Source organism: Balaenoptera musculus, chromosome 13, assembly GCF_009873245.2.
Source record: "Balaenoptera musculus isolate JJ_BM4_2016_0621 chromosome 13, mBalMus1.pri.v3, whole genome shotgun sequence".
NCBI classification, from domain to species: Eukaryota; Metazoa; Chordata; class Mammalia; order Artiodactyla; family Balaenopteridae; genus Balaenoptera; species Balaenoptera musculus.
This window is the reverse complement of record NC_045797.1, coordinates 14,193,358-14,216,999: the sequence shown is the minus strand read 5'-3', so window position 1 is coordinate 14,216,999 and position 23,642 is coordinate 14,193,358. Positions and strand designations below refer to the sequence as shown.

Below are 23,642 nucleotides of genomic sequence, written 5' to 3'. Positions count from 1 at the left end.
GAGGAGGGACTTACTTTTTAGTGTATTGTTTCAATTTTATTTTGTCATGTGTATGTAGTATTTTATAGTTTTTAAAAAATTAAATGAAATCACTTACACAAATTGTGAAAAAAGCCACCATACTATCTCTTCTGTGACCATACACAATTGCTGTCTTCATCAACATAGAAAGTTTTTAAAAGTTACCAATGAAGAGGGAACTGCCCTGCTGGAGGGGTGGAGAGAGCAGGATGGGGATGAGTGAAGAGTGAGGGGAAGAGTATACACGTGAGGGGTTATCTCCAGTCCTGGAAGTAAACAAAAGTTAAAGATGCTTCTAGGAAGCCAGAAGGTGCAGGACTACCCCACCCCCCTTTCAATTATAAACAGAGCTTAGAGCAGCTGAGTTGGTGTCCATTCCCTGAAAGGGAAAGAGGGCCCTGTGTCTGATGGGTCTATCCTGTGTCCATTCCCAGGGCGAGAGGGAGGATGGAGAGGAAGGACTCTCCTAGAAGGAAACCATGATCTGTAATACCTGGAGGTTGGCAGGAAAAGAGAAAGCAGGCTGAGGGCGTGTCCAGGCTGTGAGCTGAGGCAGGCAGGGAAGGGTCCCAATGAACCATTCCCTGCAGAAGCAGAGCCCATGGTGCCAGGAGAGAGGCAAGGGACCCTCACTTTCCACCCACAAACTGCCTGGACAGCGCCAGTTCAGAGGGACCAACGAGCGACCAGATGAGGCCTCCACATGGGTCACGAAGAGAGGGGGGATTCTACCCATACCTGTACACAGGCTCCAAATACCCTAGTTGTCAGATGCCTTCCTGTGGCATGCAGCACATGACCTTGATCCTATGGCCTTCCTCCCCATGTTACCCACAAATATGTTTTCTTATGTAGCAAAGGGATTCTACAGATGTAATTAGGGTAATTAATCAGCTTATTTTAAGATAGGGAGATTATACTTGATTACTGAGGTGGGTCTAATCTAATTACCTGAGACTTTAAAAGCAAATGCAGAGATCTTTCTCAGGCTGGTAACAGAAGAAGATGGAGATGACATGCCATTGTTGGCTTGAAGATGACAGGGTGGCACACGTCAAGGAAATGGGGACCTCAGTCCTACAGCCACAAGGAACTGAATTCTGCCAACAACCTGAATGAGCCTGGAAGTGGAATCTCCCCAGAGCCTCCAGATAAGAGCCTAGGTTGACCCACACCCTGGTTTTGGCCTTGTGAGCTCCTCAGCAGAGTTCTCAGTTGACTCCACCTGGACTTCTAACTCACAGAAACTGTGAAATAATAAATTTGTATTGTTTTAAGCTGCTAAATTTGTGGTACTCTGTTACTGCAGCAACAGAAAAGTAATACACTGGGACTTCCCTGGTGGTCCAGTGGTTAAGAATCTACCTTCCAATGCAGGGGACGTCGGTTCGATCCCTGGTCGGGGAATTAAGATTCCACATGCCGCGGGGCAACTAAGCCCACGCATCACAACTACTGAGCCCACGCGTCACAAACTACAGAGACCACACACCACAACTAGAGAGAAGCCCACATGCCGCAATGAAGATCCCGCAACCAAGACCCGACGCAGCCAAAAATAAATAAATAAATAAACAAAAATTTAATTAAAAAAAAAAAGAAAAGTCATACATCTCCCAAAATCAAAATCAAATCAATCCCAGAGACAGTTGTTGAGCACTTATTAGGCACGAGACTAAAATTCCAGGGCCATGGGTAAAACATATTCCAGCTACCAGGGAACAGCATATCCATCATCAGGCAGGATTTCCACCCAGGAAAGAGCAGCAAGGCTGAAATGCCAGAAACCCCCAGGAAAGAGCTCATGAGACTAACGCTCTCTCCGCTTTTGTTCATGATAAGGGACAGGAGGACAGCAGGAGGCAACCTGGCACCAGACAGAAGGAGGGCATCATTAAGAAGGCTGCACGACATGAAGTGCTGGCCACGCTCTTTAATCGACTATACAATCCTCACTGGGTCTGGCCTGTTCTCCTCATCTCTGCAGGACAGACAGGAACCTCCCCACTGTAGCTCTGCAGAAAATGAGGTCCACCTCCTAGTGCCAGCCTCTGAGGTCTGGGGAAGACAAAAAAATGGCTCAGTAGAGTTCCGTCTCCAGTCCTGGAGACTCAGCCCCATCTTCAGTCTGTTGTTTATCTGGGCACAGGACAGGGCAGAATGGCACAAGCATATTGAATTAGGTAATCCAGATTCCTTCCTTCCAGCTTAAGGCCATAATAGCTGAGACATCTATCTCTCCCAGTAGAGATGAAAGCCAGGCTCCTTCAGGGGAAAAACTACACACTGAGGTCATTAAGGCCACTGACCCAAGACAGGATTCAGTGAAGTAGTGTTCAGAGAAGTGGATGTCTTTGATCTAGGACATCCCAGAGGGTAAGTCCAGGCTAATCCTTTTTGGGGTAAGAACTTTTTCTTTTCCCAAAATGGAAATATCTTTATTATTTTCCCTGATGAAACCTGATCATGGTAAAACATTCATACAACACAGCAAATGTGAAACTGACCCCATGATCCCAAGTTGCAGAAATAACCTTTGCTAACCGACAAGTATTTTCCACACTATTTTTAGTATACATTCACATGTGCACAAACTCAGACCCTTTAGATACAAACAGGATACTGTATGTTATTCACAGCCTCTTTCAGCTAAGACACAATATATGAATACAAACACCTAGCTTATGATTTTCACTTGGTCCATTGCTGTAATAGCTGCATTGTTCATGAGAGAGAAAAAGCTGTCCATCGAAAGGGGACTGATTACATAAATTATGATCCATCTATACCATGAAATTCTATGTGGCCTCTAAAAAAGTAGGTAGATCTATTTATGCTTACATCAAAGTATTTCAAAAATAAATTTCAGAAACAAAGAGAGAACTGTTAGGTATACTACAGTACTATTGTTTTAAAAAAAGGAAAAGTATGTGTATATGTGTGTACATATACACACACATACATTTTTTACAAGTATATACAATTGTGAAAAGCAGTAATGGTGAGAGTGAATGGTGTAGGGGAGAAACTTAGTTTTATTGCACACTTTTGTGTACTGCTTTTCTCCTTTTTATTATTTTTAACATATGAATGCTTCTTTACCAACTCCATTAATTGAGGAATTGTGTTTATCTTGCCCATCATTATATCACTGTAAGAACAATACCTGCTCTTATATGGTCATTCAATAAATATTTACTTGAAGAACAATTTTACAGACTAATTGATTTGAAATGTCCCAGTTAGCATTCCTGCACCTGCTTCTCTGTGCTGATAAGATTTGAGACTGCTTTCAGACCTTCCCACCTCTCTCCTGACACTTGGCAACATCTTTCCTGGAAAAGTCCCAATTCCTGGAGTACTTACCAACAAAGGAAGATGTCGGTGAAAGTCTCTGCTGTGGTGAAAAGTGCAAATATAATCCAGTACATCATCCATTTGACCTGTTGAAAGAGAAAGCAACAAAGCTAGCAGAAAAGGTCAAGGATGAATGGCTACGAACTTGAAGAGAACAGGCCCCGACAGTGGATGCTGAGATGTGTCCAGGCAGAGTGGCCTGCATTGGTAACCCCTTTTCCTATCTTTCCCCAGGTTGGTCCAGTTCTACTCCAGACCTTGGGGCTGGGTTGCGGCAAACAGGCTGTTTCCACAACTGACCCAGGCTCAAGCTCTAAGTAGACTTTAGGTGTCCTTCAATAGCCCTCAGGTGAGCCAGGGAGACCTGAAGACCAGCAGTGACTCAGGTTTCAGTCAGGTCATTTGCCCAGGACTAACACCAGGTGAATAAAGTTTTCAAGCCTCCACAGAGACACACCCTGGAATAAACTTTAACCTGGCCAGATTCTCTGATATGGAATGATGGTAATCCTCACTGGTCATTTAAAAACCCTTCCAGGGACTTCCCTGGCGGTCCAGTGGTTAGGACTCCATGCTTCCACTGCAGGGGGCGTGGGTTCAATCCCTGGTCGGGGAACTAAGATCCCACATGCCATGGTGTGGCAAAAAAACAAAAACAAAAACAAACAAAAAAACCCTTCCATGTGGGAAAGCTCCATAGTCCCTCCCAGAAACTGGATCTTTTCTTTTAATCTCCCCCATGTGACCATCCTTTTCCATTTCTACTGTCTCTCTTCTCCAATTGAGGCCTTGGTCCCCTCTCTCCTGAACTACTGCAGGGGTCTCCTGACTGCTTCCTTGTCTCTTGGCTTTTCCCTCACCAATCCATTCTACAAACTATCCCCATACTAATCTCCCCAAAAGCATGAACTCAACCTATTAATCCTCCATTTAAAATCTTCTAGCCTGCAGCATAAAGTCCAAATTCCTTGGTCTGCTCCTTCTGGCTTTTGGAAATGGTGGGGTAGTTTGTATTGGACTAATCCTCTTGCCAATAACGATAATAAACTCTGAACAAAATATTTTATTTGATTGATTGATTGATTGATTGCCTGCTGCTCCACGCCACACGGCTTATAGGATCTTACTTTCCCGACCAGGGGTCGAACCCGCACCCTCAGCAGTGAAAGTGCAGAGTCCTAACCACTGGGTCGCCAGGGAATTCCCTGAATAAAATATTTTAAAACAACTGTTTGAAGGCTAGAAAAGCTATCAGAAGCTGGCAGAAACTGGAAAGGATCCAACTCTTGAAATAAGGGGACCACACCAGAATAAATCCATGTTGATGCAGTTAAGGAAACTCCCTAGCTGGCAAATCATGGGGCAGATAAAACTCCAGAAGAAACCCATAGTCTTATTTGCCTGAGGAAGTGGAAAATAGAGTTTGAGACTGCCAATGATGCTGGAAACTGAAAAGGAAAAATCCCCAGTAAGAGGGAAGCCATAAGGGGGTAGGCCCCCAAATCCACATATAAATTCCTTTCAGTTTCTTGGCTGGCTCCTGAATTGCACAGAATCAGGAAATATTCCAAGGTGACTGAGTAAAATACAGCTGGAAAACTGAGAGTTGAGCAGAGATTCAGTTTCTGCCCACTGGAGGAGAAATAGAGCTTGGAGTTCAAGTTCTGCCAAATTAGAGGAGCTTGGTAAACATTTGGGAATTTCCAGTGAAACACCTAAAAGGCCATACCTTAGGAATAAAAATTATACCCTAGGACTAAGAAATTAGCTCTAGGACTAAGAGCAAAACTGAAATACACCTGCCCCAATAAAACGTAAAACCTAGCTGTCACAAGGTCAAGATGATCTGTCAGAATTTAACTGCCTGTGAGAACAAAAATTAACGTTCTTCACAAGAAGGCAACACAGATCTAGAGTTCCTATGATGTATTATACATAACAGTCCAATAAACAAGAAAAGCTATATATATGAAGAAAAAGGAAAACATACACCATGGTTAAGAGAGAAATTGGTCAACAGAAACAGATCCATATTTGACCTAGATTTTATAATTAGCAAAGACTTTAAAAAGTATAAATGTGTGTTGAGACAACTAGATATTCACATGTGAAAGAATGAAGATGGACTTCTACCTCACACCATATACAAAAAATGAACTTAAAATGGATTAGAGACCTAAATGTAAGAACTCTTACAAGAAAACACAGGAGTAAATTTTTGTGACCTTGGATTAAACAATGTTTTCTTAAATGTGACATCAAAAACACAAGCAATGAAGGAAGAAAATAGATTAATTAGACTTTGTCAAAATTTAAAACTTTTGTACTTCAAAGGATACCATCAAGAAAATGAAAAGACAACCCACAAAATGGGAAAAAATATTTGCAAATCAATATCTGATACAGTATTTGTGTCCAAATAATAAAGAACTCATACAACTCAATAATAAGACAAAACCCAACTTAAAATGTGCCAAGGGCCCATATCTTTTAGAAAATGAATCAATAATTAATAAATCCAATACCCATTTATGATAAATGGTACAGATACTTTGAAAGTACCTGTTTATTCTGATGTTTTTCTTCCTACATTGTAAGTTCCCTGAGAGTAGAGACCAGTTCTTCTTGCACATCATTATATCTTTTGTACCCAAAACAGCTCTTGGCACATAGTAGGTTCTAGGTGAATATGTTTTAAATGCCTGGATTAGAATGTTGGGTGTTGTGAATGGAAAAGAAAGAACGGTCTCAAAAAGGTTGAGATGGAATATACTTTGGAAAATACTGGTCTAGGTGGCTTTTTGAGAAGACAAAACTAGATAGCTTGCAAAGCAACAGATGCTCCCCATGAGATGGATGGCTAGGTATACACGGGATGAAAGGGTCCTGGTGAAGCCAGGGCATGAGTGACTGATAGTGATGGAGCCTCTCACACTAGCAAGAAAGTAAAGAAAGAGTCAATTTAGGGAGAAGAAGCTAAGCTCCATGAGGCAGAGGACAGTCTGAGGGTCCCGGAGGACATCCAAGAAGAATGCCCAACAGGCCTCTGGAAAGGCAAAACTAAATCTCAGGAGGGGGGTTAGGGCTGAAGACAAAGGTAAGGGAGCCAACGCAGAGAGGAGGCTGGAAGTGTTAGCCTAAAAGAAGTTTCCATCATGTACTCTTCCATGTTAAAACACTTTCATGCAGAAGGAAGGGTCTGAGAATGACTCACTGAGCTTAACAAGGTAAATGAAATACTGGTGACTCATTCATGGAAACCATAAATAAATTACCTGGAAATGGTTTTCCCCACTAGGCCTCAGAGAAACCAAATGTAAGTTATTTTTCCAAGATTTGAAATAGAACTTGCCAGGTTTGAGGGATTCTACTCAAAATTCCCTGCAAGATGAGGGGGAGCTTGGGTGGGCCGGCATACAAAAAAGAGACAGAAAGTTATTGCTGATTTGCGAGGTTATCGCTGGGGGCAACTCTGGAGGGGACAGTTGACAGCATAACTGGGAACTTCCTCTGGACTGGTCAAGCACAGGAATGAGAAGACAGGAGAGCAGTGGTAACCCTAGGCCATAATAAAGGGTGGGAAGCAGAGCTTGTTGACCTTCCATGAGCCACAGAGGCGGGCTGAGACCCCACAGCCCATGAGACCCTGCTCCCAGGGCTCCTGGGAGCCTGCAAAAGGCCTCCCCCATGAGCTGTGGAGACAGCAAACTCAGCCACCTCTTAGCCTCGCCTCACCTTTAGCCTCCCCGACGCCGTCACACTAATATTTCTTGAGCCTCTCACACTCCCTCCTGCATCCGGGCCCTGCTTCAGCCTCACGGGGAATTCCCTATGCCAAATGACTGAGAAAGGACAAATGTGAGCCTGGTTGACAGATGAGTCTGCACCATCTGCTGGCATGAGCTCACAGTGGACAACTGTATAGTCAGGGGTGACCTGGAAAGAGTGGGGAAGGAAATTCCCTGCAGGCAGAACTTTGAGCAGCACAGTCAGCCTGGAAGGAGAAATGTCCTGAGGTAATACATTTATACTGTCACCAGGTTTATTAACTGTGTTTTCTTATTTTCTGTAGTCTTGATGCTGTGACATCTGGGGTCCTGCTGACTGGAGAGAGACTGCCCCCTCTAGGACTAGCTAATTCTTGAGACATTCTTGCCCCAGAGCAAACATGCAAACTGACCAATCCAGGATCCATACTCCAAACTACCTCCTTTATGGAGCTCTCGTAGGTTGAGCCAATACTTCCCAGCCCTAATCATCCCAGGACCTGGTACCAGATAACTAGAGGCAGCCCCCGCACCCCAGAGCCTGCTGAAATTATTCCAACTAGCCAGTTCTAAGCTTGCTTACTCTGCCTTGCCTTGCCTTTCCCACAGAAACCATGATAAAGGTCATTGCCCACATTTCCCCCTCACTTTCCCTCTAACTCCTCACTGACCCTGGTGCTTCTCCATGTGGCCCTGCATGGTGTGCTGTGCCTCCTACTTCCAGGGAACTGTGAGTAAAACCTTCTTCCTCCATGAGCCATTTCTGTGTCTGCATGCCTTACCATACCTGATTAAAACAAATCTGGGATACATTTTAAAACACCAGGTAAGAATTTGGATAGATGATGAGGTACTTGGAAGGGACAAGACTGAGCGATTGGTGTTGAGGTGGTTCGGAAATTATATGAATGGGCCCCCAGAATGCAAATATTTGTGGTTCTTGCTAATGCTCACCAAAAGGTCCTGATGGCAGAGGAGGCTCTTGGTAATCAGGTGGATGAGATGACCAGCCCTATGGATGTCTATGAGCCTTTTACCTCAGCATGATATTGTATGTTCAATGGGCTCATGGACCAGTGGTCATGTAGACAGAGGGAATACATGCGCTCAGCAATGTTCATCCCTCTCACCAAGGGCGACCTGGCCACGACCCTGCTCAGACACCAAGTTGCCAGCAGTAGTGACTAAGTATCTCTAGGACAGTACCATATCTTAAGGCACCACCCAGCATCCTAGGAGCACGCTCATCATAACAAGCCCCTTCCTTCATAGAAAGGGCAGCATAGACTCTTCTCTGGAATATTCATTTATTGGGTATGTGGACTTGCTTTTCCCACTGCCATGTTTCTGGCAGCCATAGAGCAAGCTGTGGACTCAGTGAGTGCCCTTTTCATTTTGATGTATCCCAACATTGCTTCTGACCAAGGGCTCTCTTTTACAGCAAAAGAAATATGACAATAGGCTGATGTTTTGGGGAATCACTGATCTAATCATGTACCCCAATGCCCTGAGGCAGCTGGCCTTATACAATGCTACAAGAGCTTTGGAGAGTTCCAGAAAAGAACCAGGTGGGAGTCAGCATTCTGTGAGGTGATATGCTGCCCTAGAGAATGCAGTTTCCTCTCTGAACTAGTGACCAACACAAGGTACTGCATCTTAGCCAGAATCTAAAGGTTCAGGGGCCAAGGAAATGAGGGTGGTGTTTCTTATGATTAAGCCTAATGCTAGCTCCTTTTAACTCAAAGTGTGGTTCATGGGCTGGCACCACTGGAAACTCCTAGGAGCTTGTAGAATCTCAGACCCTACTCCAGAGCTAATGGATCAGAATCTGCATTTTAATAAAACTCTCTATTTATTCATATGCATGTTAAAGTTTGAGAATCACTGGTCTAACCCACTCACAACACTTCTGCTTCTCATCCTCAAACCTCTGAGCTCTGCTTTTTAATAACTTTAGTACTCGAAAGATGGATGCTTCCATGAGGGATATAAAATGGTTCTGATGAAGTGGAAGCAGAGACTAGAAGGTCACCTGGCCATTTCAAGACCACCATGCCACTAGGAAATAGATAATAAAGGGACTTATGGGCTTTCATGGGGTGACTGATCCTGCTTATCAAGGGGAACTAGAGTTGCTACTACACAATGTGGCAGGAAGGAGGGTGGATGGAATTTAAGGGTCCTCTAGGGGATCCCCTAGTATTGTCTTATTTAGAGGTAAAGTCAATGGATCACTACTACAACCCTACAGAGGTAAGACTACTAAGGCCTCAGATTCCTCAGGAATGAAGATTTAGGCCACACGCTTGGAGAAGAAGCCACACTGAAGGCACCGGGGAGCACTGGATGGATGGTGGAAGAGGGAAGTAATAGGAAACGTTGCGAAAGACTTTGGAATGGGTGTCCCGTGGAATGCTAGGTGCTGTCCAGAGCAGCCTTCTGAGTTATCTTAATTCTGCAGGTGTCTTGTTTTACAATGTCTTTGAGCTATTTTGCAACTTTGTAAGTTTCAGAAAACTGATTACAATGCAAATAATTTAGTCTATAGATGTGCCAAAGAATTTTGTCCAATGGAGGTACAATTGGGTCCAATGGCCCTACTTCCCAAGAAATCAGTTGAATATCTATGAACAAATTCATTTAGTCATTCCTCAATGCTTCTATATATCTGTTCTTTGGAGTCTCCTTTGAACTGTTTTTTAACACCTTACTGGTTCTCTCATTACTTAATGAGTTAAGTAAAATTTTCAACATGTGTTAATTTTATATTTGTACAAGAATCATTATTTTACCCTTTTAAAAATCATCTTTTAACAAAAGACATAAATACCAACTATGAACTCATGACCACTTGCCTAAATAAGGACTGTGCCTTCTATCCATTTTCTTCCTTTCTGTGTTATGTATAGATTTAAATATTTTAACTAATTTTATTTTTATTTATTCTCCTTCTCCCCCTAATATAGTATATAGGGTGTATCAGTGATGGTTCACTTGACAATTTAATTTTTAGAGTGTTGAATATAAGGTTAGATCCTGTCAGAGCCGGAGGATACTGGATCTGGAGCTGGACTCAGATGAAGAATTGGATTTAGCAAGCATCAATAAATGAGTGGCAGAGAATTCTTGTTGGAAGGTTTCTTTTCTTTTTCTTTTTGGCTGAGTTGGGTCTTCGTTGCTGCACGCGTGCTTTCACTAGTTGCGGCAAGTGGGAGCTACTCTTCGTTGTGGTGCGCGGGCTTCTCATTGCGGTGGCTTCTCTTGTTGCGGAGCACGGGCTCTAGGCGCGTTGGCTTCAGTAGTTGTGGCTCACGGGCTCTAGAGCACAGGCTCAGTAGTTGTGGCGCACGGGCTTAGTTGCTCTGCAGCATGTGGGATCTTCCCGGACCAGGGCTCGAACCCATGTCCCTTGCATTGGCAGGCGGATTCTTAACCACTGTGCCACCAGGGAAGTCCCTGGAAGTTTTTTTTTTTTTTTTTTTTTAATATTTATTTATTTATTTATGGCTGTGTTGGGTCTTCGTTTCTGTGCGAGGGCTTTCTCTAGTTGTGGCAAGTGGGGACCACTCTTCATCGCAGTGCGCGGGCCTCTCACTATCGCGGCCTCTCTTGTTGCGGAGCACAGGCTCCAGTCGCGCAGGCTCAGTAATTGTGGCTCACGGGCCCAGCTGCTCCGCGGCATGTGGGCTCTTCCCAGACCAGGGCTCGAACCCGTGTCCCCTGCATTGGCAGGCAGATTCTCAACCACTGCGCCACCAGGGAAGCCCTGGAAGGTTTTTTTAAAAGCCAAAACCTGGGTAAAAAAGTGGATGTGGATGTTGTGCAGCCCAAGAAGTAACTGTAATATAGATCATTATACTATATATTTTCATATATATAATATACAGGCATACCTCGTTTTACTGCGCTTTTTTTAATGCACTTTGCAGATATTGTGGTTTTTTGTTTTTTTTTTTTTTTTTTTTTTACAAATTGAAGGTTTGTGGTTAAGCAAGTCTATTGGTGCCATTTTCCCCAAAGCATTATCTTTTAATAAAGGTGTGTATCGTGTTTGTTTAGACATAATGCTACTGCACAATCGACTACAGCATAATGTAAAGACAACTTTTATATGCAGTAGGAAACCAAAAAGTTTGTGTGACTCACTTTTTGGTGATATTCATTTTATTGTTGTGGTCTGAAACCAAACGTGCAGTATCTCTGAGGGTGTGTGTGTGTGTGTGTGTGTGTGCGCACGCGTGTGTGTATGTATTTTTTTTAAACTACCAGCATCCAAAGCCTTCTCATTTGGAGGGCGTCTCCCAGCATGCAGGTCTTTATGGGAGGCAAGGCCTATTATCCAGGCTTGGAAAAATCAAATGCCCCTATCCAGGGTTTTGAATCTTCAGGAAATGTTCCAAAGCCATGGGCAGCTGGCAGCCAGTTCCATGGTGGTGACCTGGGCAGCAGCTTCCTAACCAGACCCTTCCCGACGTATAAGCTTGGCTGTCACCCAGCCTTCTCAGATCTTCCCCAATTTCTGAGTATCTTTCCCCAGGCTTCTAGTTAATCCTACAAAGTCCCATAAATTCCTTTCTGTATAAGTTTTTGTCTCAAAACCTTGACTAGTGCAGTAAGTTTGGAAAGACATAAAAAGCTATGAACGTCAAGAGCGGTGTTTCTCAAATTGAGGATCTTGTTAAAAATGCCGATTTTTCTTCAGGAGGTCTGGGTAGGGCTTGAAACTCTGCATTTCTAACTAGCTCCTGGGGGATGTCGATAACACCAGTCCACAGACCACACTTTGGGTGTTGAGAACAACAGCACTGAACGTGGGACTTCCCTGGTGGTCCAGTGGTAAAGAATCCGCCTTCCAATGCAGGGGATGCGGGTTCGATCCCTGGTCAGAGAACTAAGATCCCACATGCTGAAGGGCAACTAAGCCCGTGCGCCACAACTACTGAGCCTGCACACCTCAACTAGAGAGCCCATGTGCCACAAACTACAGAGCCCATGTGCTCTGGAGCCCTCGCGCCACAACTAGAGAGAAGCCCGCCCACCGCAACAAAAAAAATCCCACGTGCCGCAACTAAGACCCAACACAGCCAAAAAAATAAAGAAAATAAAGAAATATTAAAAAAAAAAAAAGAAGCATTGAATGCTTGTAGAGAAGTGGCTGGAAAGTAGGGAGAGCAAGATCAAGAAGGTTCAACACTGTCTAATGGAGTTTGGACTTCATCCTGCAGGTAATAAGCAGCCATGAAAGGATCCAGGGGGAGTAAAATGAATAGATTTCCATTTTTCAAAGTCTTGTAGAAGTGATGTAGACAACAGAGCATGAGATGAGGTACAGGAGGTGGAGGAACCAGTTAGCGGTATGGCAGGCAGAATAACAGCCCCTGCCCCCAAAACGTCCTCGTCCTAATCCCCAGAACCTGTGAGTATATTACATTATAAGACAAATGGGACTTTGCAGTCATTAAGGTAAGGACTTTCAGATGGGAAGATTATCCTGGATTATCCAGGCAGACCCAATGTATTCACATGATCCTTACAAGTGGAGAACCTTTCCTGGTTGTCGTCAGAGGGAGACAGGATTACGGAAGAACGGTGGGAGACGCAATGCTGCTGGTTCTGAAGATGGAGAAGGAGGCTCGAGCCAAGGACTGCAGGTGGCCTCCAGGAACTGGAAAAGGCAAGGAAATGGACTCTCCCCTACAGCCTCCAAAAGGAGGCTTGATTTCAACCCAGTGAGACCCATCCAACTTCTGACCTCCATGTGAGATAATACATTTGTGGGTTTTTTTTTTTTTTTTTTTGGCTGCACCGTGCAGCTTGTGGGATCTTAGATCCCCGACTAGGGATCGAACCTGTGCCTTCTGCAGTGGAAGCCTGGAGTTCTAACCACTGGACCACCAGGGAAGTCCCTCATTTGTGTTCTTTTAAGCCACTAAATTCATGGTAATTTGTTACCGTGGCAATAAAAAAATCAAATACAGGGGGCCACTGTGACATTCCAGGGAACGATGATGAGAGCCTCACTGAAGAGAGAGGTAGCACAGAAGGAGAGACCTGGTTTGAAAGATTATAAAGAGGATAGAGAGGAAGGGTCATAGTCACCACCTGGGCGTCTGGGTGGGGATGGGTGGTGAGGAAGGGACAGGAGTTAAAGGAAGTTTCCAGGTTTCTCTCTTGGACAAATGGGTCTGTTGGTCAAAAGGAGGGAAAGAAGTGAGTGTGAATGCGTGTGGGAGAAAGCATGCGAGCATGCACGCAAGTGTGTGAGTTGAGCGCATGTGAAAAAGCGCAGGAAAAGGAGGCAGGTCTCCCTTAATATCACTGGGCGCCTTGCTTCCAGTTCCATTTTTACCGAGAAACTGTCTAATCTTAGCTCTCAAGCTTTCCCTCCTGGGAAAAGCACGTGCTCACCGCCAGCACAAACAGTTGCTCTGCTTTTCAGTTTAAATTAATGATTGCCGTTCTAGTCATAAACCAGGCTCCTGTGAGTTTAGATACAGCAAAACAATTCACCAGGGTTTGCTCTCTCCCGGATGAGCGGACAGCGTTGAGTTTCTACCCCTGCAAATCGGAGGATCAGACCTTGAACTGCGGTGACCCCTGCTTTGCTTCCTTTCCTGGCACAGCGTCCCCCGTCCCCAGGCTGGAAGCAGTCGGGGAAAGGGTGACCTGGAGGAGGCTGCCCAGGGCTTTCCCCTGGGCGGAGTCCATTAGGAATCATGAGGTTCTGTGCTTGCAACTTAACAGCTATTTATAGTTCACACTCTGAGATTCCTTCACAGACACATGCTGGGGACCCAGCCTCCACAGGAGAACACGCCCCGTCTGGATCCCCTGCTTCGTAGCAAATGCAAGCCAGGCAAGCAGTTCTAGGGAACTCAGAGAGAGGGTGTAGGCAGCTCTGGTTGAGCTGATCTGGAGGTGGTTGGTTTCATCCTAAAGACATCCTGGGAAAGCTGAGAACTTCCAAACCTGCTTTGAATGATTTCTTTGCCTGTGCCTAACTTGCCAAGTGAGCTCTTCTGAGTAAAAGCAGAGCAAAGACCCTTTGTCCCTCACAACACTAGGCGCTAGGATTGTTGATTTCCACCCACTGCTCAGATAAGGAAACCGAGGCTCTTGGAAGTTAAGATTCTTGTCAAGCATTGTGTCAATCAGACGTCAGAGCCAGGACTTGACTTCAGTCTCTTGATGACAAAATCTATATCTTTCGTACTTCGACCTGGGATACTGTCCTCCCTGGGGAGGGACACTCCTCCCTCCCCAGCCACCCCCCACAGGTCTTCAATCAACGTGTGGTCTGAAGGTTCTCCTGCCCAGAGGTGCCCAGCACATTTAGGGCTGTGACTGGGGCACCCAAATCACCCAACAGTAATACAATCCTCCCACCAGTAAGTACTCCTAATCCCCTGCCCGTGTGTTCAACCCTCTGCGAGGTGCAGTGGGAAACAGTCATAGGACGATGGTAACTCCTGCCCTCTAAAAGCTTACAAAGCAACAGGGCTTAAACAGTGTGGTGTTCAAATCACAGAACCGGCACGGGGATTAGAATTGCTAGGCAGGGTCTGCTGGACTTGAGGACCTGTGCTCCTGCCCCCAATGCCAGACTGTCTCCCAGTAATGCTGCTTTCCAGTCCAGACAAGGAAACTGAGGTTCAGAGAGATGAAGTCACTCTTCCAAGGCCATAGAGTGGCCTGTGGCCACTGGGGGCCTCCTATTCCAGGTGCCATTTCCTCTTGCCAGGCCTCCCCGCTCTGCTCACTTCCACACTCTAGTTCTAAAGAGGAGGTCTAGCCGGGAGAGGACTCCTGGGTCACACTCAGCAGGTCGCCGTACTGCCCTGCTCCCAGTACCCACCAAAGAGGGCATCTGTGCCCCGCCCCTGCACTTCATGCCCAGCTTCCCCCATCTAACCCCATCACCACCACCACCCCGCCCCCCAAAAGTGCTACTTACATATTCTTTAATGTCCTTCGATTTCACAGCCTTGTAGGAAGAATATGCAGGGTAAAGGGTGCCAAATATTAGCCTGGAGGGGAGAGAGAGGGGAAAAAAGAGAAATGTGATTTTCATTCATCCTATTTGATGGAAAATGTCATCTTCGATGCAAGAAGCATACTCCAAGCTACAGAAAATGCTGCTGTGAGGCTTGATTAATTTTTCTGAATGCCCTGGCAAATGTCCCATGGCTGGGACATGCTTAGGAACCTCTATGTCCTGTTACAGCTCCACACCCACTTCCTTCAATCTGTCATTTGGCAACACAGCAGGGTGGTTTGAGGTCATGAAGCCAAAAATGGGGCCATCCTCTGGAAAGGCCGAAATTATATCTGGGGAGCAAGATAAGACAGCTAAGGGGACAAACGAGCAGTCTGAAAGGAAGCAAGAAATTTAAGAGAGGGATGGCCACAGTGCCAAAGACACAGGCAGCTTGGGGAAGCCCACTGGATTCTGTCACAAGCCAGCTCAGAGAGGGGGGGTCTCCCCAACACCCTCATGCTGTCCCGCCCCCTAAGCAGTATTCTCAGATACCAGGGAGAGTCTTCCTTCCTCTGTGAGCCTTTCCTGACCTCAGCACCCCCTGAAGATGAGGTTCCTCTCCTGTTCTTCACTGCCACTCCCTGGATAGTCCCCTTTCTCAGCCCTTATCCATACCACGTGCAATGGTTTATTCAATGTCTGTCTCTCCCACAAGACTTTTAAGTTCCACAAAGTCGAGGATGGTGTCTATCTCGCTCATGTAACCACACCCCCTGGGTCTGGTAAGTGCTCAGTAAATATATGTTCACTCTGGGAAGTTTCAGAGAGTGGTGAAGCAAAGGCCAGAGCCATCCAGGGGACACTCGTGACCTTGGGACTGAGGTCTCAGCAGCAAGGGGATGCCAGACAGCACTGGTCTGATTCAGCAAAGCCTCGGGCACAACTCCGCAGGCTCCAGAGAAGTAAACACACCGTCCTTTGGCACACATGCCCTGCTTATTAGCCACATCTGCCAGGGTGGTGTCCAGCCCCTGCCCTGAGGCAGCGTGTGAGCAGCAGAAGAGACAGGTGGAAAATGCATCTCAACCCAGTGGCCCACGGATCTGCTCCTCCGTGAACCCCAGTGGCCAACAACATCTCCTGAGCGGTCACAGAGGTGGGAAGCATGGGCACCCAGGCAAGGGAGGTCAGTGCTCCGTCCGTCTGCTGGACTTGCATGTGAAGTGGCTGCCAGCATCCCCCCATCTGGTTCCCTTTTGACAGCACAGGGACAGCAAGACGAATTTGTTTTCCAGTCTCTAAAAGCTCTGAAACGCAGACATGGAAGGGAGCAGACTCAGTATTTCACTGCCCAGGGGAGGGAGAATGGGATGAAAATGGCAAGTTCTTCTAAATCTATTTTGGAGAAAAGAAGTAACAAATGAAGCAGGTCCAAGCCAAAGGGGCTTGGGACTTATGTCCATTCAGACTGAGTCCCCCTGACAAGGCCCTTCTCCTTCCTGGCCTCCCAGACCCCCCTCCCTTAGCTCCGGACCCTAAGGCCAGCAGCTGTCCCCCAGTGAGCCGGGCTCACAAGCTCACAATCTGTGACTTCCTGCTGTCTCGCTCTTCTGCCTGAATTTTAGTGCATGATCTTCCCACAACCCTTTTTTTTCCCCCCTGAAAAAGTCTCACTAATCCTTTAAGACCCATCTCAAAAGAGCCACTTCTGTGAGTCTTTGATCACGTGTCCCTCAGAATTTTCTTGACACTTGTTAAGTCTATTACAGTCCTTATGTAGTAGTTTTAATTTTTAAAAAAATTAAAAATAATGATATTACTATCACTGAGTACTCACTAATGCCAGGCACTGCTCTACAGCCTGTATATTCTCTCAATTCTCTCAACGCCCATATGGGATAAGAATTCTTACTACTCCATTTTACAGACTAGGGACTAGGCACTGAGGCCCAAAGAGACACAATAGCCAGGAGCCGAGCTGGGATGTGACCTGGGTAGGTAGCCTGACGACAGGCTTACTGTCTTCTCCCAGGGCTGCCTGGGCTGGTTGAGTCAGACCATCCAGGCCTGGGTGATTAGTGGGGTCCCTAGCACCTCACACAGCCCTTGCCCAAGTGGGTGCCGGACAAATGTCTGATGGGTGAATAAATGTCAAACAATTGCAATCTCTCTCCAAGGAACCAGCCCACTTGAGAGATTCACATAACTCTCTCTACAAGGTCAAGAGGAAAGCGGTAGAATTCTTAGAAAGATCTAATGCTGCTTAAGAGCTCAAGGTCGGCTCAAGAGTGGGAAGGGAAGGCTTGAGTGCCATTCTTTTTTTTTTTAATTTTATTTATTTATGTATATATGTATGTATGTATGTATGTATTGGCTGCGTCGGGTCTTCCTTGCTGCGCGTGGGCTTTCTCTAGTTGTGGTGAGCGGGGGCTACTCTTCATTGTGGTGCGCAGGCTTCTCATTGCGGTGGCTTCTTTTGTTGCGGAGCACGCGCTCTAGGCGCGCAGGCTTCAGTAGTTGTGGTGTGCGGGCTCAGTAGTTGTGGCTCACGGGCTCTAGAGCGCAGGCTCAGTAGTTGTGGTGCACGGGCTTAGTTGCTCCGTGGCATGTGGGATCTTCCCGGACCAGGGCTCGAACCCGTGTCTCCTGCATTGGCAGGCGGGTTCTTAACCACTGCGCCATCAGGGAAGCCCTTGAGTGCCATTCTTTAGAGAGGAGACGGGGCTCTGTGCTAATACACTCCTCCCAGTTTTCTGTGAACGAAGCCTTGCCCGGCGCCTCAGAGCCGCAGAGCTCTGCACCCACCCTCCCTCTGCCCACTGCCATTTACTGCTACCCAGAAGGCCCCTCCCCAACTTACTGCCTCCATCTGTCTGCCTGCTGCATTCCTCCTATCTTTGCCCTAATTCCTCCTAATGCTCCAAATTAGGGGCCTTCAGCTGGGTTGCCTCTCCTACCTCCTCCACAGCTGCAGTGGAGGGACCATGAGCCTCATGTGAATTCTACCCTCTAAGGCAGTGGTTCCCAACTGGGGGTGAGTTAGCTGCCTGGGGGACATCTGGGCGACGTCTGGAAAGTGGCTGTCACAGCCGAGAGAAAGCTATTGGTATCTAGTGCGTGGAGACCAGGGACGCTGCTAAACGTGCTACAACATACAGGACAGCCCCAATAAAGCACGACCTAGTCCACAGCACCAGAAGTGCCGAGGCGGAGAAATCCTGGTCTAGGGTGATATTTCCCGGTCCTTGGGTCCTGGGCCCTTCACCCAACCATCACGGACAATCTGCCCCAAGAGTTTTCTTTAAAGTGCCCAGAGCCCCAGGCAGACAGCAAATGCAGTCCAAAATGGCAAAGACCATACACCTACCCCATTGGCCAATGTCAGGAAAATGCAACTCTGAAGCTACCTATCAACTTCTGACCAAGGAACAGAGGTATTGCTCACAGGAATTAACGGTTAACTGTGGCACTAGTTATCGTCACTGAGAAGGACTGCCCACCGTTCCCCGGAGCCTGGAGTGACTGCAGGGGAGCAACTGTTGGCCTAGGGCTCAGCTACAAGCTGTGGCACCACCGTCACCAACTGGGGCCAAGACTTTTGTAAACCATGAAACGACAGTATCTTCCACAGTCTTCTCAGGCATCTTAGTGTTGGGCCAACATTTCCCAATGCCAAATTATCTTGAAAATTAAAAAAAATCAATACTAGCAATATTTTTTTCTGAAATTAATTTTTAAATGTAAAACAGCAGGCCTATTTGTACAGTTGTTCATGTTATGATAAAACAAATTGAATTTAAGAAACGGTACACCATAAGAGCAGAAAGTAAGATCTACCCCAGCTTGGAGAGGTCTCTGTAGTGTAGTGAATAGGGTATGGGGTTTCGAGGTTGTCTGACAGACTGAATTCAAATTACGGCTCATGCTATGGTAACATGGTGATTTGGCATAGGTTTTAAGCTCTCTCAATCTCAGTTTCTTTATGTGTAAAAAGGGGAAGAACAATAACTATATCATGGTTTGTTGTATGGATTAAATGAGCCTGAAGAAAAAAAAAAGAAAAAAAAAGAAATGGTACACCACATAGGGGCTTCCAGAATACTGAATTTCTTGACCTCGATGGTAGTTATGCAGAGTTTTGCTTTATAATCACAAATGTATATTAAACTGTACACATATGTTCTATGTACTTTTCTGTATGTACATGTTATATATAATTTTTATTAAATAATGTGCCATATTAAAAAAAAGAATTTTCTAACAAATGCTGGAGAGGGTGTGGAGAAAAGGGAACCCTCCTACACTGTTGGTGGGAATGTAAATTGGTACAGCCACTATGGAGAACAGTATAGAGGTTCCTCAGAAAACTAAAAATAGAGTTGCCATATGATCCAACAATCCCCCTCCTATGCATATATCCGGACAAAACTATAATTCGAAAAGTTACATGCACCCCTATGTTCATAGCAGCACTATTTACAATAGCCAAGACATGGAAGCAACCTAAATGTCCATTGACAGGTGAATGGATAAAGAAGATGTGGTACATATATATGCAATGGAATACTACTCAGCCATAAAAAAGAATGAAATAATGCCATTTGCAGCAACATGGATGGACCTAAAGATTATCATACAAAGTGAAGTAAGTCAGAAAAAGAAAAACAAATACCGTATGATATCACTTGCATGTGGAATCTAAAATATGACACAAATGAACTTATTTACAAAACAGAAACGACTCACAGTCACAGACTTGTGGTTGCCAAGGGGGAGAGGAGGTAGGGGAGGGATGGACTTGGAGCTTAGGATTAGTAGACGCAAACTATTATAATATATATAGAACGGATAAACAACAAGGTCCTACTGCATAGCACAGGGCACTATATTCAATATCCTGGGATAAACCATAATGGAAAAGAATATGAAAAAGTATATATATATAATACACATATTATATATATATGTATGTATCTGAGTCACTTTGCTGTTCACCAGAAACTAACACAACATTGTAAATCAACTCTACTTCAATAAAAAAGATTAAAAAAAATGAATTTTCACAAAAGGTCTTCCAAGTCATGAAGGTACATTGTTTCCTCTGAACATTAAAAGGTATTAAAATTTACATTGATTACATTTTGTGCTTTTTGTTCTTAATAACATAAAAATATAGAATTTTTTTTTTTTTTTTTGAAGATGGTAAGGCAGACTTTATTATCGACATAAGTATAGGGATCACTGTAAAGGGATTTTACGGGGTGGGGGGGGAAGACCAGGCTCAACTCCAAATACAGCATGGGCCAGGGGGAATTTATAGCCAAGGAGCACAGTGGGGGTCAGTGGATGGAAAATTACTAAGAGGAAACATCAGGGATGAGGGGTATTCTGGCTAAACCAATCTAACAGATTCTTGCTGAAGACAAGCCAGGGTGATCAGACATCACTGGGCGGGGAAGCGGGGTGGAGGACAAAGAACCTCATCAGACATCTTGGGTGATGAGATACGGGCGCAGGGTGGAGGTTCTTGCTAAAACCAGATTTTACAACAAACTACACGGATGGGCCTAGGAGACGGTTCAGGAACCTGACGAAAGTTTGGGCAAGCAAAGAATTTTTGTCAGTCTCCTTTCTTTTTCAAGGAAAGAAAAGACATTCTTCTTTCCTCTGAGTAATACAAGTCCATTTCCTCATTCAGTTGTCTTTTGTTCATTACAGACCGGCTGAATCACCTACTGGAACTTGGTAGTAGAGGATATTTGCTGGGTGGTGCTAGCAGTCAGGCATTTAACGAGGGGAGTTGTTATTCCTTTCCAAGTGAACAATATGCTCTTTTCTTTCAGCTTGAATGACATGATACCTGCTCTAAGTAGGGCCTAGGGGCTTCTCTTCATTCTCTAGTTAATCTCCAAGGAGGTATAATTTCATAAGAAGAGAGATGGGAGGTCTGTTGAAAGCCTGACCGAGCCCCACCTAGGGCTGGGCTCACCAAGCCCAAGGGCAGCAGCCACTGGAAGTGGAGGGTCCCAGAGGGTGAGCCCGCACCCGATTCCATCTCAGCCGAGTCTACGGGTTCCCATTAACACTCGGTCGCCCCTGCCTCTGCCAGCTCCACCATTTCCCAGCCCTGCTGGGGGGCCCCAGGGCTGGCAGCGATGCTCGCTCAGCATTGATGCAAAAAATATACAATTTCGAATTACTGTCCTCTGTAGGTTTTTTCCTGACAGTTTATGAATCAATTTTGATTTATTTCTATGAGAATTAATTTCCAAGACCATTTTCACTCTCTAACAGAAGGGTACTCCTCGGTTCTTGAGCTCCTTTTGGCATTCCAATAAATATGCTACAATTTTTAATATGGGAAAACTTAAAACGTGAGAGATATATTTGAAGTCTCCTATATACTCCTTCCTCATACATTTCTCTCTCTCCTTCCCCCAAACAAGCACCATCTTGAATTTGGTGCTTATCATTCTCACCATGTTTTTATCAACTACATAAGCCATGCCTAAACAACAAAAAAATTATTTATATCTATTTAAACATTATATAAATGGAATCACACTGTATGTATTCCACTGAAATTTTTTCACTCAAACTTGTTTTTGAAATTTTTTAAAAGATATTTATTTATTTAATTTATTTTTCTGGCTGTGTCAGGTCTTAGTTGCAGCACGCAGGATCTTTCATTGTGGCGTGCGGGCTTCTCTCTAGTTGTGGCACATGGGTTTTCTCTCTCTAGTTGTGGTGTGTGGGCTTCTCTCTAGTGTGGCGTGTGGGTTTTTCTTTCTCTAGTTGTGGTGCTCAGGCTCCAGAGCACGTGGGTTCTGTAGTTTGCAGCACGCAGGTTCTCTTGTTGAGGCGCGTGAGCTCAGAAGTTATGGCACGTGGGCTTAGGTGGCACGTGGTACGTGGGATCTTAGTTCCCCAACCAGGGATCAAACCCGCATCCCCTGCGTTGGAAGGCAGATTCTTTACCACTGGACCACCAGAGAAGTCCCTGAAGTTTTTTTTTTTTTTTTTGGCCACGCTGCGCGGCTTGCAGGATCTTAGTTCCCTGACCATAGTTTGAACCCGCACACTCAGCAGTGAAAGCACGGAGTCCTGACCACTGGACCACCAGGGAATTCCCAGTTTTTGAAATTTTTTTTTTTTAATTTGTCAAGCGTATATGTATATAATCGGAAAATATACAGTTGACCCTTGAATAATGTGAAGGTTAGGGATGCCAAACCCCTGCACAGTCAAAAATCCATGTATAACTTTTGATTCCCCCCAAACTTTACTACGAATAGCCTACTGATGACCAGAAGCTTTACCAATACCGTAAAAAGTAAACACATATTTTGTATGTATTATATACTGTATTCTTACAATAAAGTAAGCTAGAGAAAAGAAAATGTTATTAAGAAAATTGTAAGGAAGAGAAAATACATTTAGAGTACTGTACTGTGTTTATCAATACCATAAGTTTATGTCATCTGTTTACAAGATGAATCGTCTGTCAGTACCTACATCAATATTGTCTTATATGATACAAAACACTGTAGATGTTATGTGTATTACTAACACTAGGCATCAAAAATGAAAAGGTAATAAGAAAAAGAAATTCATATTTATTTACAGGTATAATGATTTGTACATTGATAATGAAGAAGCAACAATGTGATTGTTTTATGGTAGCCCAGTGTGATAGATAGAATTGCTTCACGGTGGCCTACCCTATACACTAATGAATGAATTGTTAGAAAGTTGTTATGGCATACGGTATTACATTAATATGCTTTTTTAAAAAATTTATTTATTTTTGGCTGCATTGGGTCTTTGTTGCTGCGCGCGGGCTTTCTCTAGTTGTGTTGAGCAGGGGCTACTCTTCGTGGTGGTGGGCGGGCTTCTCATTGGGGTGGCTTCTCTTGTTGTGGAGCACGGGCTCTAGGGGTGCGGGTTTCAGTATTGTGGCACACAGGCTCAGTAGTTGTGGCTCGTGGGCTCTACAGTGCAGGCTCAGTAGTTGTGGTGCATGGGCTTAGTTGCTCCACGGCACGTGGGATCTTCCCCGACCAGGGATCGAACCCATGTCCTCTGCATTGGCAGGCGGATTCTTAACCACTGCACCACCAGGGAACTCCAACAGTAATATTCTTAATACAGGATTGGAAACATTGTTACATTAAAAAAACCCACTTATCTGTGATGATAGGGTGATACATAATTTCTCCAATTATGAGAGAGAGAGGCATACTGCATGATAATGTAATTATTTGAAAGCAAAGTTATAAAACAGTAAGAAAACTAACACATTATTAATTTATATTAAATATCACACCTTATTTGAGGATAGACTACTATCTACATATATTTTATGCGTTCATGACATAGCTTTTTGTTAACTTTTTCAATATTTCTAAGGCTACATGGTTTGTGAGTTTTTTCAAATTGTTGCAAATCCCCCAAAATTTTCCAATATATTTATTGAAAAAAATTTGCATATAAGTGGACCTGTGCACTTCAAACCCATG

General features: G+C 44.8%; 1 protein-coding gene across 4 annotated transcripts in view; it reads right to left on the bottom strand.

Annotated features, from left to right (window-relative positions):
* REEP1 (receptor accessory protein 1) overlaps window positions 1-23,642 on the bottom strand; it is a 113,912-nt gene that overhangs the window by 46,095 nt on the left and 44,175 nt on the right. For all 4 annotated transcript variants that reach the window (XM_036873239.1, XM_036873236.1, XM_036873237.1 and 1 more), the window contains exons 2-3: window positions 15,100-15,172; window positions 3,388-3,464 (exon numbers count right to left, since the gene is read on the bottom strand). In XM_036873239.1, coding sequence (XP_036729134.1) covers window positions 3,388-3,464; window positions 15,100-15,172 — 150 coding nt within the window. The remainder of the gene's footprint in view (window positions 1-3,387; window positions 3,465-15,099; window positions 15,173-23,642) is intronic.